Source organism: Phaenicophaeus curvirostris, chromosome 1 (assembly GCF_032191515.1).
Source record: "Phaenicophaeus curvirostris isolate KB17595 chromosome 1, BPBGC_Pcur_1.0, whole genome shotgun sequence".
In the NCBI taxonomy this organism is placed as follows: domain Eukaryota; kingdom Metazoa; phylum Chordata; class Aves; order Cuculiformes; family Cuculidae; genus Phaenicophaeus; species Phaenicophaeus curvirostris.
The window spans coordinates 201,447,020-201,469,482 of NC_091392.1; the positions used below are offsets into that span (position 1 = coordinate 201,447,020).

The window sequence follows — 22,463 nt, forward strand, 5'->3', positions numbered from 1 at the left end:
TCCCTTCCTTGGTTTTATAAAGCTTTTAAATTCACTAAACTGTTTGAGGTTTTAGTTGCTTCATGGGGGTTGAATTTTTACTCTGTTTTTGGCAAGACTGATTTTCAGTGCTGATGTCAACCTTAAAACAGTTTTTAATAGAGTTAAAACGGTGCTTCTAAGGAAACGCAAACACCGCTCTGCAGTGCTTGGTTGTGGCTTAGGGATCTGTATCTTGGAAAGCTATGCAATATAAAGTGAAAAAGTCTAAGGACTGTTCTGCTGTTCAGCTGAGCAGAAAGAGTACTACTGACTTGTTAAGCCTAAAAACTCAAGGTAGCTTGTCTTTGGGGTGTTTTGTTTTGGCTTTATCTGGGAATGTTCTGCAGGAAAATGTAAAGTCAAGTGGGTTACCTAATAGAAATGGGGTTGGAACCTTGTTACTCTGGGTTTTGTAAAGCTGTATGAACTACGGCTTTTCATAAAGCTAATGGCTAGTAACTAGTCTGCTTGGATTCTTCCACAATAGAAAACTACTTCTGACAGTACTTATCCTATAGTTACAATAAAGATGTAGCAAACTGCATGTTCAGGGGGTGAAAGGGATGGTTTGGGCATATGGCATGTAATGAATATTCCTGTACCAGGTGTGGGGGTAGATTTAATACAACTTTCTTCTACAACTAGCTTTAAGAAGAAAGAAGGGAGAAAACCCACAAAACCAACAACAACAACAAAAAAAACCCACCAAAAACCACAAAACCCAACCAAACGAAAACAAAATACCACTACTTTTTTTTTCCTCTGGGCAAGTGCCTTCTGTTTGTGTACCAATGAGTAGTTTATGCTGGTTTTACTTAAAAATAAAACTTGACTTCAGAATCTCCCCATTGTATGAGACTGTAAGCGTATATATTTTTAGTTATTCAAATTAGCCATTCTTGCAAAAAAATAGCATCCTGTGATCTTACTATTGAACTAAAAAAAGATTCTGCAGCTGCTGTTTTCTTGGTATAATCCCTGCGCATTTGTCATGAGAGGGAACAATCGGCATTATACAAGATCCAGAAAGAGGAAGGAAACAAAGGGGCTCTTTCTGTTTTCAATAAGAACTGCTGGAACCTCATTGGAAATTCTGCTGGCTATGTGGTAACAACTTTTGATGTCTTTGAACACATCCTGCCATTGTCCAAAGAGACTGTGGGCTCATGGCCCTTATTAGTTTCTGAAATTAGAACCAAAATATAGCTCTTTGGAAAACTATAATCCCATCCAGGAATTTAAAAGTAATATTATGATGTTCCTTGGACAAATTAAAGTTTTTAAATCTTGGGATTTAGTTCCTTTTCTATGCATGAAAGGTTTGCCATAGAAATGTCATCTAGAAGTAGTGGGAGGTGTTCTGTCCATGGCAGGGGGATTGGAAATAGATGGTCTTTAAGGTCCCTTCCAACCCAAACCACTCTGTGATTCTATGAAGTAGTATTTAATGTTTAATGCCACCTCTGATTGATTGAGGTCATGGAGGTAGGTATTTGGTCACATAGCAGACTTGCAAGGGCAGTAGGAAGGAAGGCTTATTGCACCAGTATTTGCTGGCTTGATGCTTCATATCTGCCTTAAACTTTTGATATGAGCTTCTCCAGTTTTCCTATTTGAGTAAATATCTAGCTGAGAGAGGGATATTAAAAAACGAGGTCAAACTCTTTGTGGTGACTGAAATCTTAAACTTTGATTTCACTCTTTGCATAGATTGATCCTAGTTTCTGATTATGTTTTGTGCTTCACCCCTGAATGGTGGGTGCGCTCAATAACTGAGACAATACTGTATGTAACAGGAGGCTAAACTAGATTTTGTGAGATGTGAGGGAACTTATTTGCATTCTGGGTTAGGAAATAACGCAGAGAAATTGCAGCAATGTCTTACTGCTTCCTCCTTTCTGTAACTGGAGTCTTTATTGCTGCTTGCCAACTGACTGTAATCCAAAAGAGGAAAATGTACAGGATAAGAGGAAAATCCACACGAACTAATCATATACATGTTTTTGGTAGGAAAATATGGTCATATTAAAAGCACACTAAGCCAATTTTTGTTCCAGTTGCACACACAGCATTTTCCACTCACTCCCATGAATACTTTGTCTATATGTGCTCATAAAAAGGACTCTTGTAGTCCGTGCAGGAAGCTCAGAGTTTAAAAGTGTTTCAGAATAGAAAAACAACAAAGGAAATAGTGAGTTCAGCCTCAGTTCCTCAGGGGCATGTCAGCACTCTTGGGTTTGTGGGGCTTAATGGTAAAGCTCATAGTTTCAGTGGATACCAAACCAAGCGTTTCACAAGTGAGTAAAAGCTCTCCAGGTTCTTCTGGTAAAGATTTACATTTCAGTGAGGCTTCAACAGGAATTTTCTCATGCTTTACTCGGAATTGTAACTCTCAAATTGTACAGGTTGTGCTGAAGTTGCTTTCAATACAGTTTATGGATTTTGACACTAGTGTTGACTACTCCCAAGTCAAAATTGCAGTTAAAGTCTTTCAGCTTCTGTGCTGAAGCCATGAGGCTTGTACCCCTCTCTTATTCAGAGAGAGGAAGTGGGATAAGTGAAATTTAGTACCTTGTAGTAGCAAAGGACTGTTACACCTTTTTCTTGTTCACAAATATTTAAATTTATGCTTAGCAGGAATTAAAGGAAAGTTTGTGCCCTCTTAAAACTCCCCTGAGTCTCTGCCTTGCTTTGTGTTGAAGGGAAAATGCTGTAGATAATGGAACAGAGAAAAGATTATTTTCTTTAAAATATGTCCAGAACCGTCATGGAGTTTTAAGGAGTTCCTGTAATTTCTGCAATATTCCTTTTCCTCTCTTCGGGGGCTGTTGGGTCAGCAGGTGGGGGCTCTCCAAAGACGTAGGATTAAGATACATAGGACCTTTTCCTTCAGGCTTGACTAGAACACAAAGTTAATAATTAATCTCTTCTCTTCATTCTGTTTCTCCCTCCCTCTTAGTTCTGCTTGTCAAAAGCTGATAAGGAACAATATGAAAAAGAAGAGAGACCAGAATCCCAGCAGGAGATTTTGAGAAGAGCTGCTAAAGACTTGCCTATCTATACGACAACAGCATCGAGAGGTGAGATGAAGATAATTCTGTGCTCCTGAGGCTGCTAGTTTAATTCAGTAAAATTCATTTGATGTCACTGAATGAACAATCTATGAAGCACATGTTGCAAAAGCCAGGACCTTGCCTTGTTATTTATTTGGGCTGGGGTTTTTTTCCCCAAGAGAAACTGGAGTCCTTTGTGTGGGGATCTCAACACGTAGCCAGTATTTGGAATTAAAAACCAAAAAAATCCTCTTCTAGCAAGCAGATAGATGACAACATTTATCTCCAATAGTGGCTTCAAAAACTAAACGCGGCAAAGAAATAGCTAATACAGCTAGAAATAGAGAAAATTAAACTCTTTACTCAATTTTATAATCGTTTATATCTCCCTTTAAACTTCTCCTGAGCTCTATCAGTTCAGCAGGAGGAGAAACATCATACTTAAAGTGAGAATTTTAGAACGAATAAATGTTTCATTCCCATCTGTAATTCAGTACAAAGTTATGGGCTATTTCGGTATTTGCATTTAATACATACACGCATTTTTTATTCCCACATATATAGGAGTGGTATGTGAAACTGCTGCCTTATACATATGCATGTTCTTTTAAAATCTAGCTTTTGTACGTATATGTATTTGTTTCTCTTTCTTGAAACTAGCAACTCTATAGAGTTTTCAAAAACTGTAGACTACTCAGAATTACTGTTCACTGTGACTTTCCAGATGAAGTCTTAAGCGCACCTGGCCTGTTTGATGAGAAACCTCCCTTTAGGGGAATCCCAGTCTCAAGTTCCTGGAGTGGTCTTGGGAAGCTCTTGACAGCTTTTAACAGTTCTGCTTAGCTGTTGGTGTTGGTTTTCCTCCTCCTTTCAAACTGTCTATGCTGATGTCTTATTTCCATTGAGAAGAGCCTGAAGGCTTGTTTAAAAATATCCAGGAAAGATGAGGAAGAGCTAATTTACTGAACAGTCTGCTAGAGCAGTGTTTGCTGAAGAGGATGGAGAGAACTAATGCAGAAAGTTTGCTTGCTGAAAGAATGCAGCTTCACAATGAGATGACAGTACCCTGTCCAGAGATGAAAGAGGATAAGCGATGAGGGATCAATGCCAAAGAATGGAAGGTGGGAACACTGGGGAGCCAAAGAGTAAATAAGAATGGACTCAGTACAATAGTAACAGGTGAAAATGTTTTAAGTTCTTGTAGATGTGACATTTCTTATAGAACTCGAAAGTGCATATCATATGAGAGTAAGCACATGAAGGTCTTTGTGAACACACGTGGCAGGGGAGGGCAGGAAGCTCTTTTAAGATTCAGTTCATGTTAAAGGGGAAAACCTTTGTAAAATTAAATGAGTTCTAATGACTTGACTTGAATGCAGCAATCAGATACTGTGATCGATGCCAGCTAATCAAACCTGACCGTTGCCACCACTGTTCTGCATGTGACATGTAAGTTACTGAATCTGAAATGATGGATTTTCTCTTTCCTGCAATCGTTGTTTTCGTGTGTTCTTGTCTTCGGTGTGTCATAACAGCACGTTTTACTGTATGTTCCTCTCTCAGACCCTCAGTACCTGAATTTCAAGTTGGTGCAATATTATTATTGCAGGCTTATTGTCCAAAGTGGCCAAACCTTTTAGTAAACCTGCTTGTAGTTTTGTAAACCAATGCTTATATAGAGAGAAAAATAAAATAAAAAAATCAGCAATTGAAAATCAGCAATCTAAGGTACCAGCACCAGCAAGTGCTTATGCAACTCTTTCATGTGTCTTGCTTCTGCAGCCTTGAAACAGATGCATGCTACTAATCGTGTTAAAAATCCTTCTCTCAAAGATTGACAGGGGAATCGCATATTTTAACCTTTTCAAAGATATCGCTGCTATTCCCTTGCCTCATTCTGGATCATCAGAGACGTCTGTAAGACTGAGCCTGTGAGTGAGACCTCAGTAGGATGAGTTTGCAGAAGTCTAGTTAACTGAAGAACCTAATGCACATCTTTTAGCTAAAATCAAATGTATTGGCAAATACGGTGAATGTCTGTATGTCTGAAGCGTCTTGTCTCTGTCCTGATGCTAAAACTGGATGAAAATGGTATGTGGATTATTCACGTTACCCACTGTGCTGCTCTTTTCCTCAGTTAGCTTTAAAGAACAAATAAGCAAACAGAAAAGGTAGCAGAAATGGCCCAAGGGTGGACTTAGTTGCTAAGTGAATGCCAGGCTAACATACTTCATCCACACAACTCTGAAAGGTCCTTTGGATTTGTTTTCTCTCAATGTGCACGTAAAAACTAGTGTGGCTTAATGAACTATTACATGGTGTTGCTCAGTAATGCTCTGCACGTTCATTTAAGAAACTTGCTTAATAACTCTCCTGAATCTCACTTGGTGCTTTAGGGTGAATGGCTAGCTGCTATAATACAGAGAATTGGAATGGTTGAGAAGGAATTGAAGAAGATACAGTGGGACAAAATACTTTAAAAAACTAAACCAAATCAAAACCAAAACCAACCAACTCCCAAATCTGTAGAAGCTAAAAAGTATGTGTCTTAGAAAATGTATTTTTTTGCTTTAACTTACTGGAAATTATTTCTTTCAGATGTGTATTAAAAATGGACCACCATTGTCCATGGTAAGTTTATAAAAACAAAATAAATTAGTATAATAATGATGAATTATATCCTACGTGATGAATTAGATGCTCCTTCAAAAATACAATTTTTAATTTTCACATAATTCCTTGTGGCTTTAATATATGAAAAGAAATCTTGTTCCTAATGTGTTGCAGTATAGAGTTGTAGGCCCAGTATCTCAGATCATGCAGTTTCTCCTTACACAGAGAAACCCTGGCTTTAACACGACCTATGAGAAGTGGCATTTCTTTTGTTGGCCTTAGGCAAATGGTAGCTTGAAACACTTCTGAAACACTAGTGCCAGGCTGTTTTGGACATACCACTGACATCATTGTGCTTCTGCAAAAGCTGAATGTATTGGGTTTTATTTTATTTTGCTTTTTGTATATCATAGTAACCTCTTTTTCTTTCCCCTCCTTCTAGGGTCAATAATTGTGTGGGATTTTCTAACTACAAATTCTTCCTCCTGTTTTTAATGTATTCCTTACTGTACTGTCTGTTCGTTGCTGCCACAGTCTTGCAGTATTTCATCAAGTTTTGGACAGTAAGTTCTAAGTTTTTGTTGTTGTTGTTTGTTTAATCCTGCATGTATTATTGGAGGCTGCATCAGCATGTTGTCACTCACCATTTACTCTGTTTCATAGTTCATTACCATTAACAGCATCAATTGAAGTGACTGAAGCAGGAGAACCTTCCAGATATTAACAAACAAAATGTATTAGACTGCCCAGGGTGAGCAATTGGGGGAACAAGTTCTGATGCGGACACTATGCATTTCTCTGCTCCATTGAAATCGAGAGGCACAGCTCAGGTTTTTTTTGAGAATATTGGCTATAGATATGAAGATATAGAAAGAACTGGCTGTATCAAACAATTACATAAATATGTATATTTGTGTGTGTGTATATGTGTATATATAAAAACACTGGCAAATGTGAAATATAAATAACAATTTTTTATGTTCATAGACTTGTTTATGCATAATCTGCTAAAGATAAGGCAAATTAATTTCTCAGGAACTGACCAAGCTCTGTTTTGGAGTCCCTACACAGCCGTGTATGAACTTCATACCAGTGGCTTTTATTGATGGGTAGAATACTAAGTTACATGCAGCGTTAATGATATGTGTGTGTGTGTGTGTGTATATATATATATATATATATAAGTATTATTAGTTGTCAAATCATAAATACATATTACATCTTAGTAAATTCAATAACATTTATGCGGAGGGCAGCCATCCTTGTATGTCAGTGTTATATTCTTCCTCTCAGTTTTGTTCCTGTCACATTCCAGGCCGAACAGAGTGTTCTGTGGTGGTGTTCCCTTTCATCTCCAAAACCCTTTACTGTGCCTTCCTGTCTCTAGGCAGAAGGGCTATCATAAGAATTCCCTTAATCGATTTCTTTTAGCTAGCATGGAAAGAATCACTGTAAGTGGGAGGCTCTGCATCACATTTTTATAAGTAAATAACAGCACATATTTCTTTGATGCTAGTTGCTGTCAGAATAACTGATAAAAGCAGTCATTACCTGTAGCTGCACAAAAAAAATCTTTATTGGAGCAAAAAGATTGCATGTCGGGGTAAGAGGAGCTTGATCATGTACTCAGAACACCTATATCTTGAGACAGTTGGTAGTATCCAGCTAAGATAAATGGTGTGAAAAGTATGTTTATTTGTGTTCATCTACGCCCACGGGTCTGATCTGCCCAGGTACTGTTTCTTAGTCTGGCAGCTGTGTAGAGTGGCCCGTCACTGGACAGCGAGGAGCTGTGTAGGAATTGAGCTGTCAGTATTGTGTGAGATGAAAGCCATAAATACATTTATCAGTCATAGCTGTGGCTTGGCAGATATTTCAAAATGAAATGGTCTGATTCTGCTGTTCAGTCTTGCTTGACTGTTAATTTTTTAATTTGTGAATGTGCCACTCCCAAGCATCTGCCTGGCTGCTTTCGAGTGCTTTGTATGCAATTTCTAATGAAACTGTAGATACACTCTTACATATTTACTAGTCAGTGCTTGAGCAAAACTAATGAATTTGCTATGTCACCTCACTTCATGAGTGTTAGTGCAACAAAAGTCCACAAGACATCTGACCACAATGAGCATTTAACACCAATGTTTGCAGCAAGGCTCTTCCAAAGCCCATTGGACACGATACTGAAGTGGACCCTTGAGCAGAGGAAATAAACTTAAGAGGGAATTTTTTTCTTATTATTATTTGGTTGTTAAAAATGCTTCCTGCAAGAATGGGCTACTTCTGAAATATGACAATGGACAATGCAGTTGTGTGCTTGCACTTGTTTTGTTTGTTTCCGGTTACTTCCAAGACAGAATCTGGAAATGCTGTGATCTTATCATGAGAGTAGGTCTGTGACTCTAATCGTACTAAATCACTCATTCCACAAGCCTAATATTACTTTGATCTTATAATAGCCTGATTAAAGTAGATTCTAGAAGAAGGTGGCAGAACCATAATGGTATGGGCTTGCAAAATTTAGTATGTCTGTAGCCTGTAAGCTTTTAGGCAAGTGCTGTTGACTGCAGCATAGAGTCCTCTACATCTGTATCCAAATCAGAGTGGAGTACTGCTGACTTTTGCTGTCATAGTATATGCTTCAGTATATTGCTAATGCTTAGCTTTATCTGCTACAGCATCAGACCAGTTACTGTTTTGACATTTGCTGTTGGGGCTTTCTAGATGTTGGGTCTTTGCCCCTGTAGTTTGACTATCAGAAATGTTATTGTATACCTTCACAAGGTAGCACTTCTTTTTTGCTGCTTCATAGATGATTTTAGGAAAGTGCAACAAACGTGTATGTATCCAGTGTTGGGATGGAAGATGAACTTCTGCTTGGAGGGTGTAGCTTTGGTCACTTCAGAACTTTCAGTAATGAGATTGTGAAATTATATGTGCGAACTACCCAAATTTTAGCAGTCCGTGTTTCACACTGGCACTGTTGGCAGTACTTGCATAGAGACATGACATATGTTCACAGATACTTGCAAACATTGTGACACATGCACATGTACTCAACCCTTCTGTTGAAGAAAGTCCTTGTGTTTCCCACTTGCACATGCAAGACTTTTACATAGCATCTTTCATGCTCAATGCAGAAGTGCTGAAGAAAGATCTTGTTCCACCCCTGTGTGAACAGAATCAACTCCTCTGTTTGTAAATGCTTACCGCAGGCTGACGCACTGATGCAGATGTTAAAATCTGTTTTGTAGATCAAGGGAATGTGAATTACTCCTTTTTTTCTTTTAATATTCATAACTACTTTTCCTATACTCATGAAATTTTTATTTCTACCTAGAAAGTTACTAAAGATGAGCAGATAAAACCTCAGTTTAACCAAATGTATTTGACACAAACACCAGCACTGGCTGAACGCCCAGTGCTTGATGCCTTGTTTACATAGTACATGGTGGTACTCTCATTCTTGCTCCACTCCCTCCCGAAACTCATATCTTTTCCAGCTGTTTCAGTCTTTTTCATTGTCCTCCAAATTATGCTGTCAATCCTGAGTTTAGATAATTCAAGAATGCAATATATGTTCTAAGTGCACAACACATGCTTCTGGAAAACTTTGGTTGCATTAACAAAATAAAAAAGTGATTCCAGATCCTTAGTTAGAACTTATTGCCTAAGGACATATACCAAATATTCTGAGTTTTACCTAGATCTAAGCTAGACCTAGCTTCTAAAAGATGAGTAACAAGTCAAGCTCTGACAGCACTTTTTTGTTACGGGTTTTGTTGGGGGGTGTGTGTCTGAATTGACATATGCTCAAATGACTCTGTGCTTGTGAAGGTGTTTGTAGAGAGCTCCGTAGATTAGTGACTGGCTTCACCCTTTTATGTGTGCAAAGTAGCCCCAATTTTATTGTGCGCATTGCTTCCCTTTAAGATCTGCAGCTCTCTCACCTGCAAGTCTCTGCTTCCGTGCTGCTACTGAGTATAATGATTTTAAGTAACGTCTGAAGTTTCACTGTCTTTTCACATGCTGTGGCATGTGGACTGCTGCGAGAACACAACTGTGAATAAGCTTGTTACAGGCACTCAAAGCCTGCGTGCTTCTCTCCAGGAAGGAATTGGCCTTTTTTATAAGATGCTTCGGTTCTGCAGCTGGTATTCAAGAACTTAAAACCAGTGGCTGATACTCGATAGTCAGAAGAGGTGGCTATTCCCTGGGAATCGTGCCAATTATTTGTGCGTAATTCCAATAATCATCCTCCAGGTTATAGATTTACTGCTTTAGAAAGATGCAACTGAAATAAACTTGTATTTTCCAGCCCAGAGAAAACACAGAGACTATGCTGCTAATGCTCTTTGAGTTTAAATCAACTGGCCTGAGTATTCTTTATAGTGAACTGTTGTTTGAACGTGCAGTTCCAAAGGAATCATAAAAATAGAAGTTTAAAAAAATTAATTGGGAAACTAGGGAACACTGCATTGTGCTCTGAGGTTGGAAGAGTCGTCATAGCTTTAATGTGAAGCTTAGGAATAAGCAGCATTTGGAGAATGTACTTTCCTAGCCTTGAAACCAAGGGATCACAAAACAACATAACCGCAGCAAAGTGCACAAACTGTCAAAACAAAACTGCATCCAAGAAAAAAAAAGGCAGTAAATAAGGAAACTGAACTTAGACAGCAGTTCAGAGAGCTGGACTCTGCTATAATGTGCTTACTCTTGTACAATCTGATGGTAGCTAGCATTTTTTAGATGCTGTATTTATGTGCCCGACTCTAAGGTAAAAGCTCGAGCTCTCCCTAGGCTTTCTGGACGGATTAATGTAACTTAAAAGCCGTACATCTTGCCTACAACAGATCATTAAGTGCTGGCATCTTACTATGGCAGCTAATACCACTCTTTAGGCGTTTAGAGTTTGGAGTTTAAAGGCTGATTTAAACTAAGCTTTCCCATTTCTTCCTTTATTTTCTTAAGTACTGGTTTGATTTCAGATGTTATGCTAAAGATACATCCTACTAACAAATCTCAATATTGAAGGATTTTGTGAAGAAGAAAATCTACTGGTGTGATATGGGTTCTTTTTTAAACAAAGAAAATTGTGCAAAGAATGGCAATCCATTTTTTTATCGTTTTGACTGAAACTACGTTTAATGGCAATCAATATGTTCTGAAGTCAGAAAGATTTTTTTTTTATTCTGTGAAACATTGCTTTTTACACCTCTAGTGTATTCTGAGCTTTTCAGACCATTGTGAATGGTTTCCTTATGCAGAATAGTCACATAAACCTTACTGTAATGGAAACAACTAGTAAAAAGTGTACTATCTGGTGTAGTCATGCTGGTCAAGCTGAGGAACTGCTTGAAAGTGACCCAGCCACAATCTAAATAGCAGTACTTCTGTGCGTTGGTAGAAAATATTATGTCTTGGAAGTTGGTAGTGTACTCTTCTGTACATTGTCCTGCATTCTTTTGGAGAATGGAGGCAAAGGCTGCTGATGGGCATTGGAACTCAGCACATCTGAGAGCATGTGTGCACACCAGCCATTTCTTTCTTAACAAAGCCTGTGCTGTTTTCAAACACTTCGTCTTAACATAATATACAATACATAACACAGTGTTTAATAAATTGTCTTTGTTTGCACAAAGCTTTGCCGCAGGAAAGCTGCAGAGAATTGTCCAAAGGTAAAATTCAATATTGCTGTAATTATTTAAATACTGTCCCTGCTGTAATTTTTCTGATCTAGTCATTCCTGGTAGCTGTTTGGGCTTCAGAGGAGGGCCACGTATATAATCAGAGGGCTGGAGCACCTCTGCTATGAGGACAGGCTGAGAGAGTTGGGGCTGTTCAGCCTGGAGAAGAGAAGGCTCTGAGGAGACCTTAGAGCAGCTGTTGAGTACCTGAACGGGGTACAGGAAAGCTAGGGAGGGACTTTTTCTAAGGATGTATAGTGATAGCACAAGGGGAAATGGCTTTAAATTGGAAGGGGGATGATTTAGATTGGACATTAGGAAGAAATTCTTCACAATGAGGGTGGTGAGACCCTGGCACAGGTTGCCCAGGGAAGCTGTGGCTGCCCCATCCCTGGAAGGGTTCAAGGCCGGGTTGGATGGGGCCTTGGGCAGCCTGGTCTGGTGGGAGGTGTCCCTGCCCAGGGCAGGGCAGGGGGTTGGAACTGGATGATCTTTAAGGTCCCTTCCAACCCGTTCCACGATTCTGTTTGCACCATCACAGAAGGAAGGAGAAATCTGTTGCCTATGTGTATAGGCAGTGCACAGGGCTATGGATATACCTACATGTGCGGATCTTAATTGAAATGTCTTTTAGTCTAAAAAAAAAAATCAGCCTTAGCTAAGTGGGTATAGTGAATGAGCTAATGGAAAAAGTAATGGCAATAATGCTAACTAACAGCTGAATAAAAATAGCCTCCCTGCTTTAACAGTGCTGTTAAAGGTCAGCTACATCAGTAGTGTGATTTTTATAGAATCACAAGAGCAGTTTGCATTGGAAGGGACCTTAGAGCAATCTTCCAGTACCTGAAGGGGGATACAGAAAAGCTGGGGAGGGACATTTTTACAAGGACATGAGTGATAGGACAAGGGGGAATGGATTTGAAGTGGAAGGAGGAAGATTTAGATTGGACATTAGGAAGAAATTCTTCACAATGAGGGTGGTGAGGCAGTGACACAGGTTACCCAGGGAAGCTGTGGCTGCCCCATCCCTGGAGGTGTTGAAGGCCAGGTTGGATGGGGCCTTGGGCAGCCTGATCTGGTGGAGGTGTCCCTGCCCATGGCAGGAGGGGTGGAACTGAAAGATCTTTGAGATCCCTTGATATAGAACTGGAATAGTTTTGCTACAAATTCCATTGGCCTCTTGGAAGTGCAAGCCTAAAAATGGTTGGGGTTGAGGGTGTAATTGAATATGGCATATGGGTGGGAGGTTACTTTTTTATATGGCAGCTGTACTGAAATTGTTTTTCATGTAGATCTAGTGAAACACCTCTTCCTAGTCAGACATGGCAAATTTGTTTTGCTAGGTACATCCTGATTGTTACCTAAGCCTTAGAGAAACTGAAGGTCTGTACCAGGTCTTCTCTATGATTTGTTCACTCTTGGAAATACAGTCCGACAGCCATTTCCCTTTTACATTCCTCAAACCAGTTCAGAAGTAGGTTTGGTGTTATTACCTTTCCAGGAGAAGGTTGAAAGTTTTTGTTGTATTTTCTTCCCTTCAAAGAAAGTGATTTTGGACGTTTTCCCCGTGTCTCTTTGGGTGTTGATGCACAGTTCACATTTTTTAGTATGGGATTTTTTTTTCCTTGCCCCATACTGTGCATTCAAAAAACTAAGCCTCAGTTTTACACAGTGCTACCAAACAGGTGAACATATGCACCCATGCTACTGAACTCAGATGGAGCGGGTACCCACCAGCTTTGAATGCTGTTACACACCAGTTAAAGATGACATGGAAGGAGCTTGTGCTTTTTTTTGCTTTGTGAAAAATAAGGTGAAAGACTTATAGCAGAATGGGTGTGGCAGAAAACGTTTAGCGATAATACTTCATTAGTTGCTAAAAAATGTTAATGTATTAATCTCTTTCTCTCTTTCTCCCCAGAATGAATTGCCAGGTACCCACGCAAAATTCCACGTGCTGTTCCTTTTCTTTGTGGCAGCCATGTTCTTCATCAGCATTCTGTCACTCTTCAGCTACCACTGCTGGCTAGTTGGCAAAAACAGGTCAACCATAGGTCAGTTAATTAGAAAATGGAACCATTCCTTGCCCAGAAAACCAACATGTCAGTGAGAATTTGAGGACAACAAGGATATGCCATCACATATCAAAGGCATTTTTAAGTATCGTGGAATAAGAAGTGTATTTGGTGAAAAGTACTTAAAACGTGAAACATGGGAAAATGAAGCATGCGTAAGGGTCCTCTGCTGGAGCCAAGGATGATTCATGATGAATGTTAATTTGTTTCATTTGTATTTTTGAGATCCCTGAGCTGCTGTGCATTTTTTTGTTGTTGTGTTTTGACATAGTTGTAAGTATATCACTCAAGTGATACTTGCCCGTTACCCCGTTGGTATAATACTTCAAGTAGCTGTGTGGCCCCAAATTAAGGTGAAGGCTTTACTGAACGTGAACATGCCACATTTCGAATCAGATCAAAACCAATATTCTTAAATCCTGTGGCATAAAATGGACTTCACTATTAGGAAGTGGTTTGTAAAAGCAGTGCAGTAGAACCAGAAACACTGATATACATTTCCAGCGTAAGAAGGATATGGAACTGTTGAAACAAGTCCAGAGGACGAAGATGATCAGAGGGCTGGAGCACCTCCCATATGAGGACAGGCTGAGAGAGTTGAGGTTGTTGAGCCTGGAGAAGAGAAGGCTCCTAGGAGACCTTAGAGCAGCCCTTGAGTACATGAAGAGGGTACAGGAAAGTGGGGGAGGGATTTTTACAAGGGCATGTAGTGATGGGACGAGGGGGAATGCCTTTAAATTGGAGGGGTGTGTGTGTGTGTGAAGATTTAGATTGGACATTAGGAAGAAATTCTTCACAATGAGGGTGGTGAGACCCTGGCACAGGTTGCCCAGGGAAGCTGTGGCTGCCCCATCCCTGGAGGTGTTGAAGACCGGGGTGGATGGGCCCTTGGGCATCCTGATCTGGTGGGAGGTGTCCCTGCCCATGGCAGGGGATTGGAACTGGATGGTCTTTAAGGTCTCTTCCAGCCCAAACCATTCCATGATTCTGTGATTTCCTAGATAATAAGAGATTCCCATAATTTCTATGCCTAAATGTTTTAAATGGCATTGACCAGCATAAGGAAGTTACAGGCATTAAATCAGCTGAAGTTCTTGCTGAAGCACTTTTAAAAGGTTTTTTTGTGAGGTGGGTAAAGATGGGGACTGCTAAGTATTTCCATGACTGAATGAGTCAAGACCTTATGCCTTTCAAGAGAAGTTAAATTTCTACATTCAAAAAGAATTTTCAGGTTGCTAGAATTTTTCAATGGAGGATGATGAATTTTTTTGATTGCTCAATGGGAGGGTTGAGTTCTTTTTTCTTTGACGTATCTATAGCTAAGGAATATTCACAATCTCTTCTTTTAGCTTTGAAGAAAATTTCAGCATGTTCCTTGACCAAAATTCAGTGGTCATAATTGGCAACACAGTCAGTACTTTATTTATTTTCTGGATCATGATTCTAAAAGGAGAAGCTGTTGGTATGGGGAGAGCAATGAGTCCTTTTGGTTCTTGGTCCAGGGTGTAACCATACTGACTTAAAAAAGTCATGGTGGTTCGCCGTAGTTCATGGTGTGTCTGTGTTTCTAATTCAGTAGATCTCATCTTTCTCTGATACCATGGGATGCTCTTAGTTGAACTTCAGGCCCTGGCAGAAGTGGAAAAAAATTATCCTGTATGGGTTTAGGTCAGTAGAGCTTATGGTAAATTGCATTTGTGGTAAGTTGCAGAAAGTCTTCTGCTCAAAGGAGTCTTCACAGGCCAAAGAGTGAGGTAGCCATCCATGAATAAGGGATGTAGTATCTTTTGGAATGCTGATGGTACTTAGCTCTGTCTCAGCCCTTATGTTAAATGTGGAGAGAGAGATGACTGTTCTGCTTACATGACTTTCTTACCATTCATTTCTGTTTTTGTCATTAGCCCTGTGAAATTTTTCTGTGCTGATTACTTGAGATTACCTTTTTTTTTTTACCTCCATAATACACGTCAAGGTCGCCTTAGCGTAGCCGACACTGTTTCACAATAGAGAAGTTTGAGTCTGTTTATTCATCTTCCCTGGGTCCTTATCGCTTTAGAGATATTGTGTGTTTTTCTTTTACAGAAACATTCCGTGCACCCACATTTCGAAATGGTCCTGATAAAAATGGATTTTCTCTTGGATGCAGCAAAAATCTGAGGGAGGTTTTTGGAGATGAAAAGAAGTATTGGCTAATCCCTATCTTTACCAGGTATTCAGTCTGAATGGGAATGAATTGGGAAATAAATTGATTCCATTACTTTCACCTTGCTTTCCCTTCTCCTAAAAAATAAAGCACAACTGAAAAGCCAACTTGTAAGTCCTGCGCAATGAATATTGGTGTAGGGAAAATGTGCAGGAGTGAACTGAGCAAACTCAGGGCTTTTATTCAAAGACAGGGGCCTCATTGAGACCGACCTTCTAAATACAGAAGTTTGGAAAGCTTTGAGAAGTGCATTGCAAATCTTGTACACCTTTTGGTGGTAGTATTAGTGTCTGATCATAGAGCAGAAATTAGCAACTCGGAGGAGATCCAAAGGCTTGAACTTCAGCTGCATTGAAACAACATTAATTTAAAAACACCCCTTCTTGCCCCTGAAAAAAACTCGACAGCTTTCCTTTTGCTGTAGATGACAGTTTTGGTATTGAAAGCCTCCTGTGAAAGTGCATGTAAATAAGCAGCAGTGCAACAAATAATTCCGATGTGTTGTAAAATGCTGAGTTTAAAACTGAGCCAGTGCTAGGGAGTTGCAGATAAGTCAGAGAAGCTTAATGAAGCAAGACTGACCTGCTGCCCACTACCACCGCTCCTAAAAGTCAGCACAACAAAGTACGATTTGTATTCTGAAATACATAGACTACTGCTGTGCTCAGCAATCCATACTGAGTGATAGAGTGAGAACCATTTGAGCTCCAAGATTTAATTAACTGATCATCCAGCTTAGTAGTAGAACTGCCTGGCTCAAGTCTGGAGTTCAGTGCTACACTCGGTAATTGATTCAAGCCTGTAGCGTTTGCCTTTTGCATGGATGCTTGTTTTGTTCATTTAAGTCAACTACAAACAGTGATTTGAGTCTTTGTTTCTGGTTTAGTTTGGGTGATGGGTGCAATTTTCCAACTCGTTTGGTGATTATGGATCCAGAGCAACTTACTGTCTCAAGCCAAAATGAACCTGCCAAAAGGTAACCATAGCATTTAAGATGCTGGTTTTGTACTGTTCGTCCCTCATCTGGACAAAAAGCTGTTTCAAAATTATTTTTTAACCTTTTATATTTCTTGTCTTGTTCAGAGTGAGTTTGTGAATCCTCAGGGAGGATAAAGACTAAGAAATAGTACTGCTTGATGCAGAAAGGCTGGGTTTTGGCTTTGACCTGTAACAGAGGATATGACTCTAAGGAAACAGTAATATAGAAAGCAAGAGAGCTTAACAACAATCAAAGAAATCCTAGGGAAAATTGAATAATGGTCCATGAAAAAAAAACCCCTGCATTTAAGTTACTTCTTTTACTAAGAAAAAGGCAAGGTGTGGGTATTATTTGTATTTCACCTCCTCCAGTATACTTAAACGAGGGCTACTGAGACACAGTTTGCAAGAGAGGTAGGTCACTGACTGTTGCTGATTTTTAGCACTGGAGGATTTTCAGCTCATTACTCTTCATCCCTCGAAATTTGTGTGTTTTGCATGTTCAGTGTATTTAGATTCAGAGACACAGGAGCGTGGGAAACTTGTAAGAGTGTTTACACTTGCCATTTTAAAAGTCTCCTCTATAGTTTGAGGAATTTGTAGAAGGTTGCTGTCAACAGCAGTCACCTGAGTTTATGAGGCATTTTTGAGGAGTTCAAAGGCAAGACTGAGAAATTTCTTCTAGTGCAGCATAACCTTTGGAATTTACACAACAGGACCCTTGTGCAAACAGCAGAGTATCCTTTTGCATTAGGAAGATGTTCAGCAGAAGGCCCTGGCATTTACTGGTGGGATAAGATGGAATTAGGTTGTTCTTCCAGACGATATGGGTTAGGTTTCCCTCTTAACTACATGGCAGTAGTGTTGCTGCAGGTTGCCATTTATTATCCATCAGTCTGTGCTTTTTTTTTTCCCTTAGAACTGCAAGTGGCCTATGACAAGTAAGGGCTTAAACTGATGACTGGAACAAGCCTTTAGGAGAATTCAAGTTGGAGGCAGGGGGGCATTTTTAGTTAGCAGTGTAAGGGGTTGGTTTTGCTTGCTTTGCTCGTAAGTGACTTCACTACTCTAGAAATGTGAAATAAGCAGCTACCGCTGTTACAGAATTCCTGTTGACTTTGCCTACTTTTCAGCTCTGGAGCAAATCAGTCCTTTCCTACTCGACCACTGAGTGAATCACAAAATCGATTGCTAGCCAGTGACAGTCAGTGGGTGGAAGGTGGCCCTGAAGAGGAAAATGTTAAATCAGGTAGCCTGCACCGTAACACTTCTGATGATTCTTTGGTTTTATTGGTGGTGGGTTTTTCCATATTTTTTTTTAGGCCTTAGGAATTGATTGCAGTCAAGTAGATGAAAGTGAGTTCCATAGAATCAAGTCAGCATGTTTATATAAGTTAAGGCTAACTTGTTTCTCATGTTTTGCTCCAAGCTTAGTTATTACACTAAGGTAATGGATAGATAATTCTTACTTTCTCACTTACTGTTCTGAGATTTTTGGATCTTTCTATGTTTGATTAGGCAGAGGAAAATATTTTTCTAAAATAGGCACAACACAATAAATATGCTTTCTGGTTTGAAGTCTTTTCTGTTTGTTGTGCACATCTGTGAAAACACATAATTGAGATTCTCTCGCATTTTAGGTGCAAAAAAGCATATTATAGTTTCGTTGGAAAGCTGATCTCAGCTTATTACTAACCATCCATCTCAATGAGAAACAGGTAAGACTAACATAATTGATTGCTGTTTCTATATATGTATGACATAGACATCTTGAAGTCAAAAGTCGCTGGTTGTGGAATGCAGAGGAGTCCTCTGATGTTGGATGAGTAATAGAAAAGTCTTAAATAAAACTTGGAGAGGTTGTCCAGAAGACAAGAATAGGAGTAATGCTGTAGTGCAGGAAGCACAGGCTGGCTAGATCTGAGTCGAGTCAGACTAATCCTGTAATTTAGATTTAAGTGGGTAGTGCTGGATTTGTTACCTGACCAGGTAAAAGAAACTTATCTGCTAAACAGGCAATTTTAAGACAAAATATTGTCTTGAGGAAGCGCTACTCCTAAGGAACAGCTCCATAAGTCTCTCTTTCTTAGCTGAATATTGGTGGGCTGTGTTCTGCTCTATGCTGTAAGAAGCTGTGTGCACACAAGGAAGGAAGGTCAGTAGGTAAATACAGGCATCTGCATATGGACTGCTTCATCACACTTGAATTGACGGTGATCTTAGAGTTCTGCATGTACTTTGCATGTAGGAAATACAGCAAGTGCCGCCACATATGTGAAAACTTCCTTTAGCACATTTCCGGAGACTAAGTTAGACTTCTTTTGTGTTGACTTCGTACCGTGGTGAGCTTATAAGCTCCTGTTAAACTTTTATCTTTGAAAGGAAAACAAATATTATTTGGACAACCTGCAACCAGAGATGCCAAGGGCTGAGTTATTCACACCCGCCTTGCGTGCCTCTCTTCTCCTCCACCACCACCCCCCCCAGGAAAAAAAAAAAAAAGGGAGGACACAACAGAACTTGTAATGAATTCTTTGGAAAGAAAACAAAATTTGAGTTTGTGAGCTCAGTAATTTTAGGACCACTTTTTTGTGTGGTTGTTTTTTGTTGTTTTTTTGGGGTCTTTGCAGGGGTGGTGTGATACTTGACTGTTGGTCAGACTGCTGAGTGTAAACTCTTACAAAACCAGAATGAGGTTAGTTAGTGGTACTTCTGAAAAACCTACTCGACTATCAGAACCCGCCAATGAGGAGTTTTCCCTTTGCAGCTTTTCTTAACACTTTATATAAGTGTCCAAATACGTGTTTCAAGCAAGGGACTACTTTCAACCTCTAGCTATGTAAATATTAATGGGATCTAAACAGATTACTAATGATGCCAAAAATATAATCTGTAAGACTCATTTTGAAGTTGAGAAAGCAAGCATCATTTATTACAGCGCTGGGCACACGGAGAAATGATTCCATCAATCATGTGTAATGAGACAAGAGCTGCTTACAGAATGTATTTCCCACCTATGGGCATATGTACAGCTTTTAACAGAAATCTTATACAGATTCTGTCACTTTCCATGGACTAATTTTAATGTTGTTATGAACTTCACAACAGCCAAAGCTCCACTGATTGGGGCAGTATCAGTTCTCTGTCAGATCTTGCGTTCTTTATATAGAGACTGTAAGTGAAGGTGTTCACAGAAGAAGAAACATCTGTTCCGCACAGGTCATACTTAACACAAGATGTTACTGTTTTTCAAGAGAGCAGCGTCTGGAAAAACACTGGGGGAAAGAAAAAAACCCACAAACATGCTATCAGAGGGATATTCTCTCTGTAACTTTCAAAAAATAGTTACTTAAAAGAGGCTTAGGTTAGAAAATGAATTCTACTTTAGCTTAAATCAGAGTATTCCACTTTTTGCAGTAATAACTTCTCATATTACTAAGGCTATTTTGTCCTTCATAGAAAGGAATAGGTATCTTCTGAGAGTAGTTCATCCCAAAAACCTTTGATAGGACATTATAGAAAGGACTTTATTTGTCTTTCTGCTGACGTAGAGAGGGAGCATGAGTGACTGGCTTAGGCTAGACGATTAACTGATAAGAGCTTGGGATTCATTTCCTTTCTATCTTTCTTGTTTTCCTAAAGTCAGACCAAATTTAATAAAGGAAAATGGTGTACTTTGTCACAGTTTCCCAAGCTGCTGTAGCTTTAGAAGTTGTAAAAATAAATAGTGCATAATTGCATCCAACACACAAGCATTTTGGTATGTGTTACCTCAAATAATGGTTAGTTCAGTAGCCCAGTGTTTCAGCTATTCTGGATTCAGTTGGATTTGATCAGTTCCTGTAGGCCAAGGTGGTGAATTCCAGTCCCCCTGCAATTGTAACCAATGCTGCAGTGTCTCTGAGATTCAATCATTGTTTCATGTACTCCCGTGTACCCTCAAACAGATTAGTAATTGTATTTTTCAATTTTATGCCTATAACATGCAGCAGAGGCAGTCAAAGTTATGAATGACAAGTTAAATTCCCAGATTATTCTAGAGAAAAGAGCGTGATTTGCGGAAGGTGGCCAGTCCCCCAGCCTCACTGGGGCAAATAGCATTTGTGTCCCTATATCTATCAATTTAATTCAAAATGAATGAGCAATTCCTGCCAATCGGGGATCCAAGAGACTTTATCCACAGGTCAGTGGTGGTGGATTGATGTTCTTAGTGCAGATAATCTTCTAAAACATGAGGTTTAAAATAAAAACAAAATCCCCACACCTCCCAGAGGGCTATTTATGAGTTGAAGCTACCTTCACTGGCATCCTGAAGCAGACATCTGCAAATTACATCTTACCTGTATTCTTGTTATGCATTATGACGTATTTTTTCAAAGCTAATGGTGTAATTCCACTAATTACTCTCTTTGTTTCACTAGGTTTCTGCAACACATTTTGTGCTTGAATATTACTTAATTTTGTTTGGAAGAAGTTGATCAGTGAAGAACAGGACATGAACATTTTAGGAAGACACAATAAATTCAAGTTTCTGTGGATTCTTGTAAGCACTATTGCAGAGCAGGGAAGTTCAGACAGATGCCTTAAGATTCTTCATGTGCATTTATGCAACACTGAATAATGTACTGCTACCAAAGGGCCAAAATCCTGAAGTGCCCTGCTTGGATGCACAAGGTCCAGAGTGGGAACTATGCATTTCTGTTACGCTGCAGTGATAGGGGTAGATTGCAGAGATTCCTACCTCCTCATGGACTCCAGGGCACAGAATGAAAAAAGGAAAAGAAAAGAAATGAAAAGGGAGAAAAAAACTGAAACATCAACATAGAGCGTGGCTGGTGAGTCTGAAGTGCAACGATACAGAGCTCAAGGAGCAGGTGATGGGGAAGGGACTGGATGACGTGTTCTCCCCTCTTCCTGTTAACCAGTCTACCCTGTGATCATAGCCCTCCAAGTCTTTCAGGGCTGAGGATTCTTCTGTCTGTGCTTTGGAGCAAGGCAGTGCTGACAGCATAAAAGCCCTCCATTTGGCTGTTGCTTCTTTGCTGTAGGCTTGAGCCCCCTTATTATTTTAACTTGATTTATTTAATCATATCAAGAACAGAGCTCAAAGAAGCAAACTCATTTTTTTAGTTAAAAAGAACATGGTTTATTAATTCACAGTGGTTGTCTATCAGCATACAAAGAAAAGCCAATCCAAAAAGGAATTAACAATTCTTACATTTTCTGTTAATGTCTGCAGTGTTCTGTATGAGACAGTAACGAAATAGTAAAGTACCCCTGAGAAAAACCTTATTGCAGTTATGTGCTGTTAGAACATGTAAGTGGAGGAGTGTTGCTTTTCCTGTGGGAATCCTGATGGACATCTTTGTGGTTTCTTGTGAAGAGCTGATGTTTCTGACCCCTTTATGCACACAAGGGGTAGATTTTGTCCCAGATTTTTCTCATGTTTTAGATGAGAAAAGGAGAGCAGTGTGCTTAGGTACTGATGAACTCTAAAGGCTCACCAGTGAGTGGGATGGTGAGGTGGGACTGGATTCCCTGGCAGGCTCTGGCTGCAGAGGAGGTGTCCCATCTAACGTGACAGGACACCATCTTCTGTTCTGTCTTTCAGAGTTCAGTCATGACAGCTCCCTTGCCATAAGCAAGGTCACTCTGTGCTGGCTCAAAGAGTTGGATAAATAGGCAAAATGAGGGAGCAAGCCAGGAATTGCAAAGCTGCCAAGAACGAACAGCTGTTTGGCTGTTGAGTTGCAGGCAGGTGGGTCTCGCAGAGGCGGCGGCTGTAGAGGTGCTCCAGGAAATGGGTCCTTTGGGCCTGTGCACTGAGGAGCTGAAA

At 39.7% G+C, this 22,463-nt stretch overlaps 1 protein-coding gene across 6 annotated transcripts in view; it reads left to right on the plus strand.

Annotated features, from left to right (window-relative positions):
- ZDHHC20 (zinc finger DHHC-type palmitoyltransferase 20) overlaps positions 1-22,306 on the plus strand; it is a 48,008-nt gene extending 25,702 nt beyond the window's left edge. The window contains exons 4-14 of one of the 6 annotated variants that reach the window (XM_069883534.1): positions 2,981-3,101; positions 4,454-4,523; positions 5,673-5,705; positions 6,130-6,250; positions 11,327-11,362; positions 13,293-13,425; positions 15,529-15,655; positions 16,536-16,625; positions 17,761-17,879; positions 18,268-18,345; positions 21,049-22,306. In XM_069883534.1, the coding sequence (XP_069739635.1) occupies positions 2,981-3,101; positions 4,454-4,523; positions 5,673-5,705; positions 6,130-6,250; positions 11,327-11,362; positions 13,293-13,425; positions 15,529-15,655; positions 16,536-16,625; positions 17,761-17,879; positions 18,268-18,305 (888 nt within the window). In that variant the 3' untranslated portion in view covers positions 18,306-18,345; positions 21,049-22,306. The remainder of the gene's footprint in view (positions 1-2,980; positions 3,102-4,453; positions 4,524-5,672; positions 5,706-6,129; positions 6,251-11,326; positions 11,363-13,292; positions 13,426-15,528; positions 15,656-16,535; positions 16,626-17,760; positions 17,880-18,267; positions 18,346-21,048) is intronic. The other 5 variants (XM_069883535.1, XM_069883538.1, XM_069883536.1 and 2 more) reach the window with 5 other exon arrangements.
- The last annotated feature ends 157 nt before the right edge of the window (positions 22,307-22,463 follow it).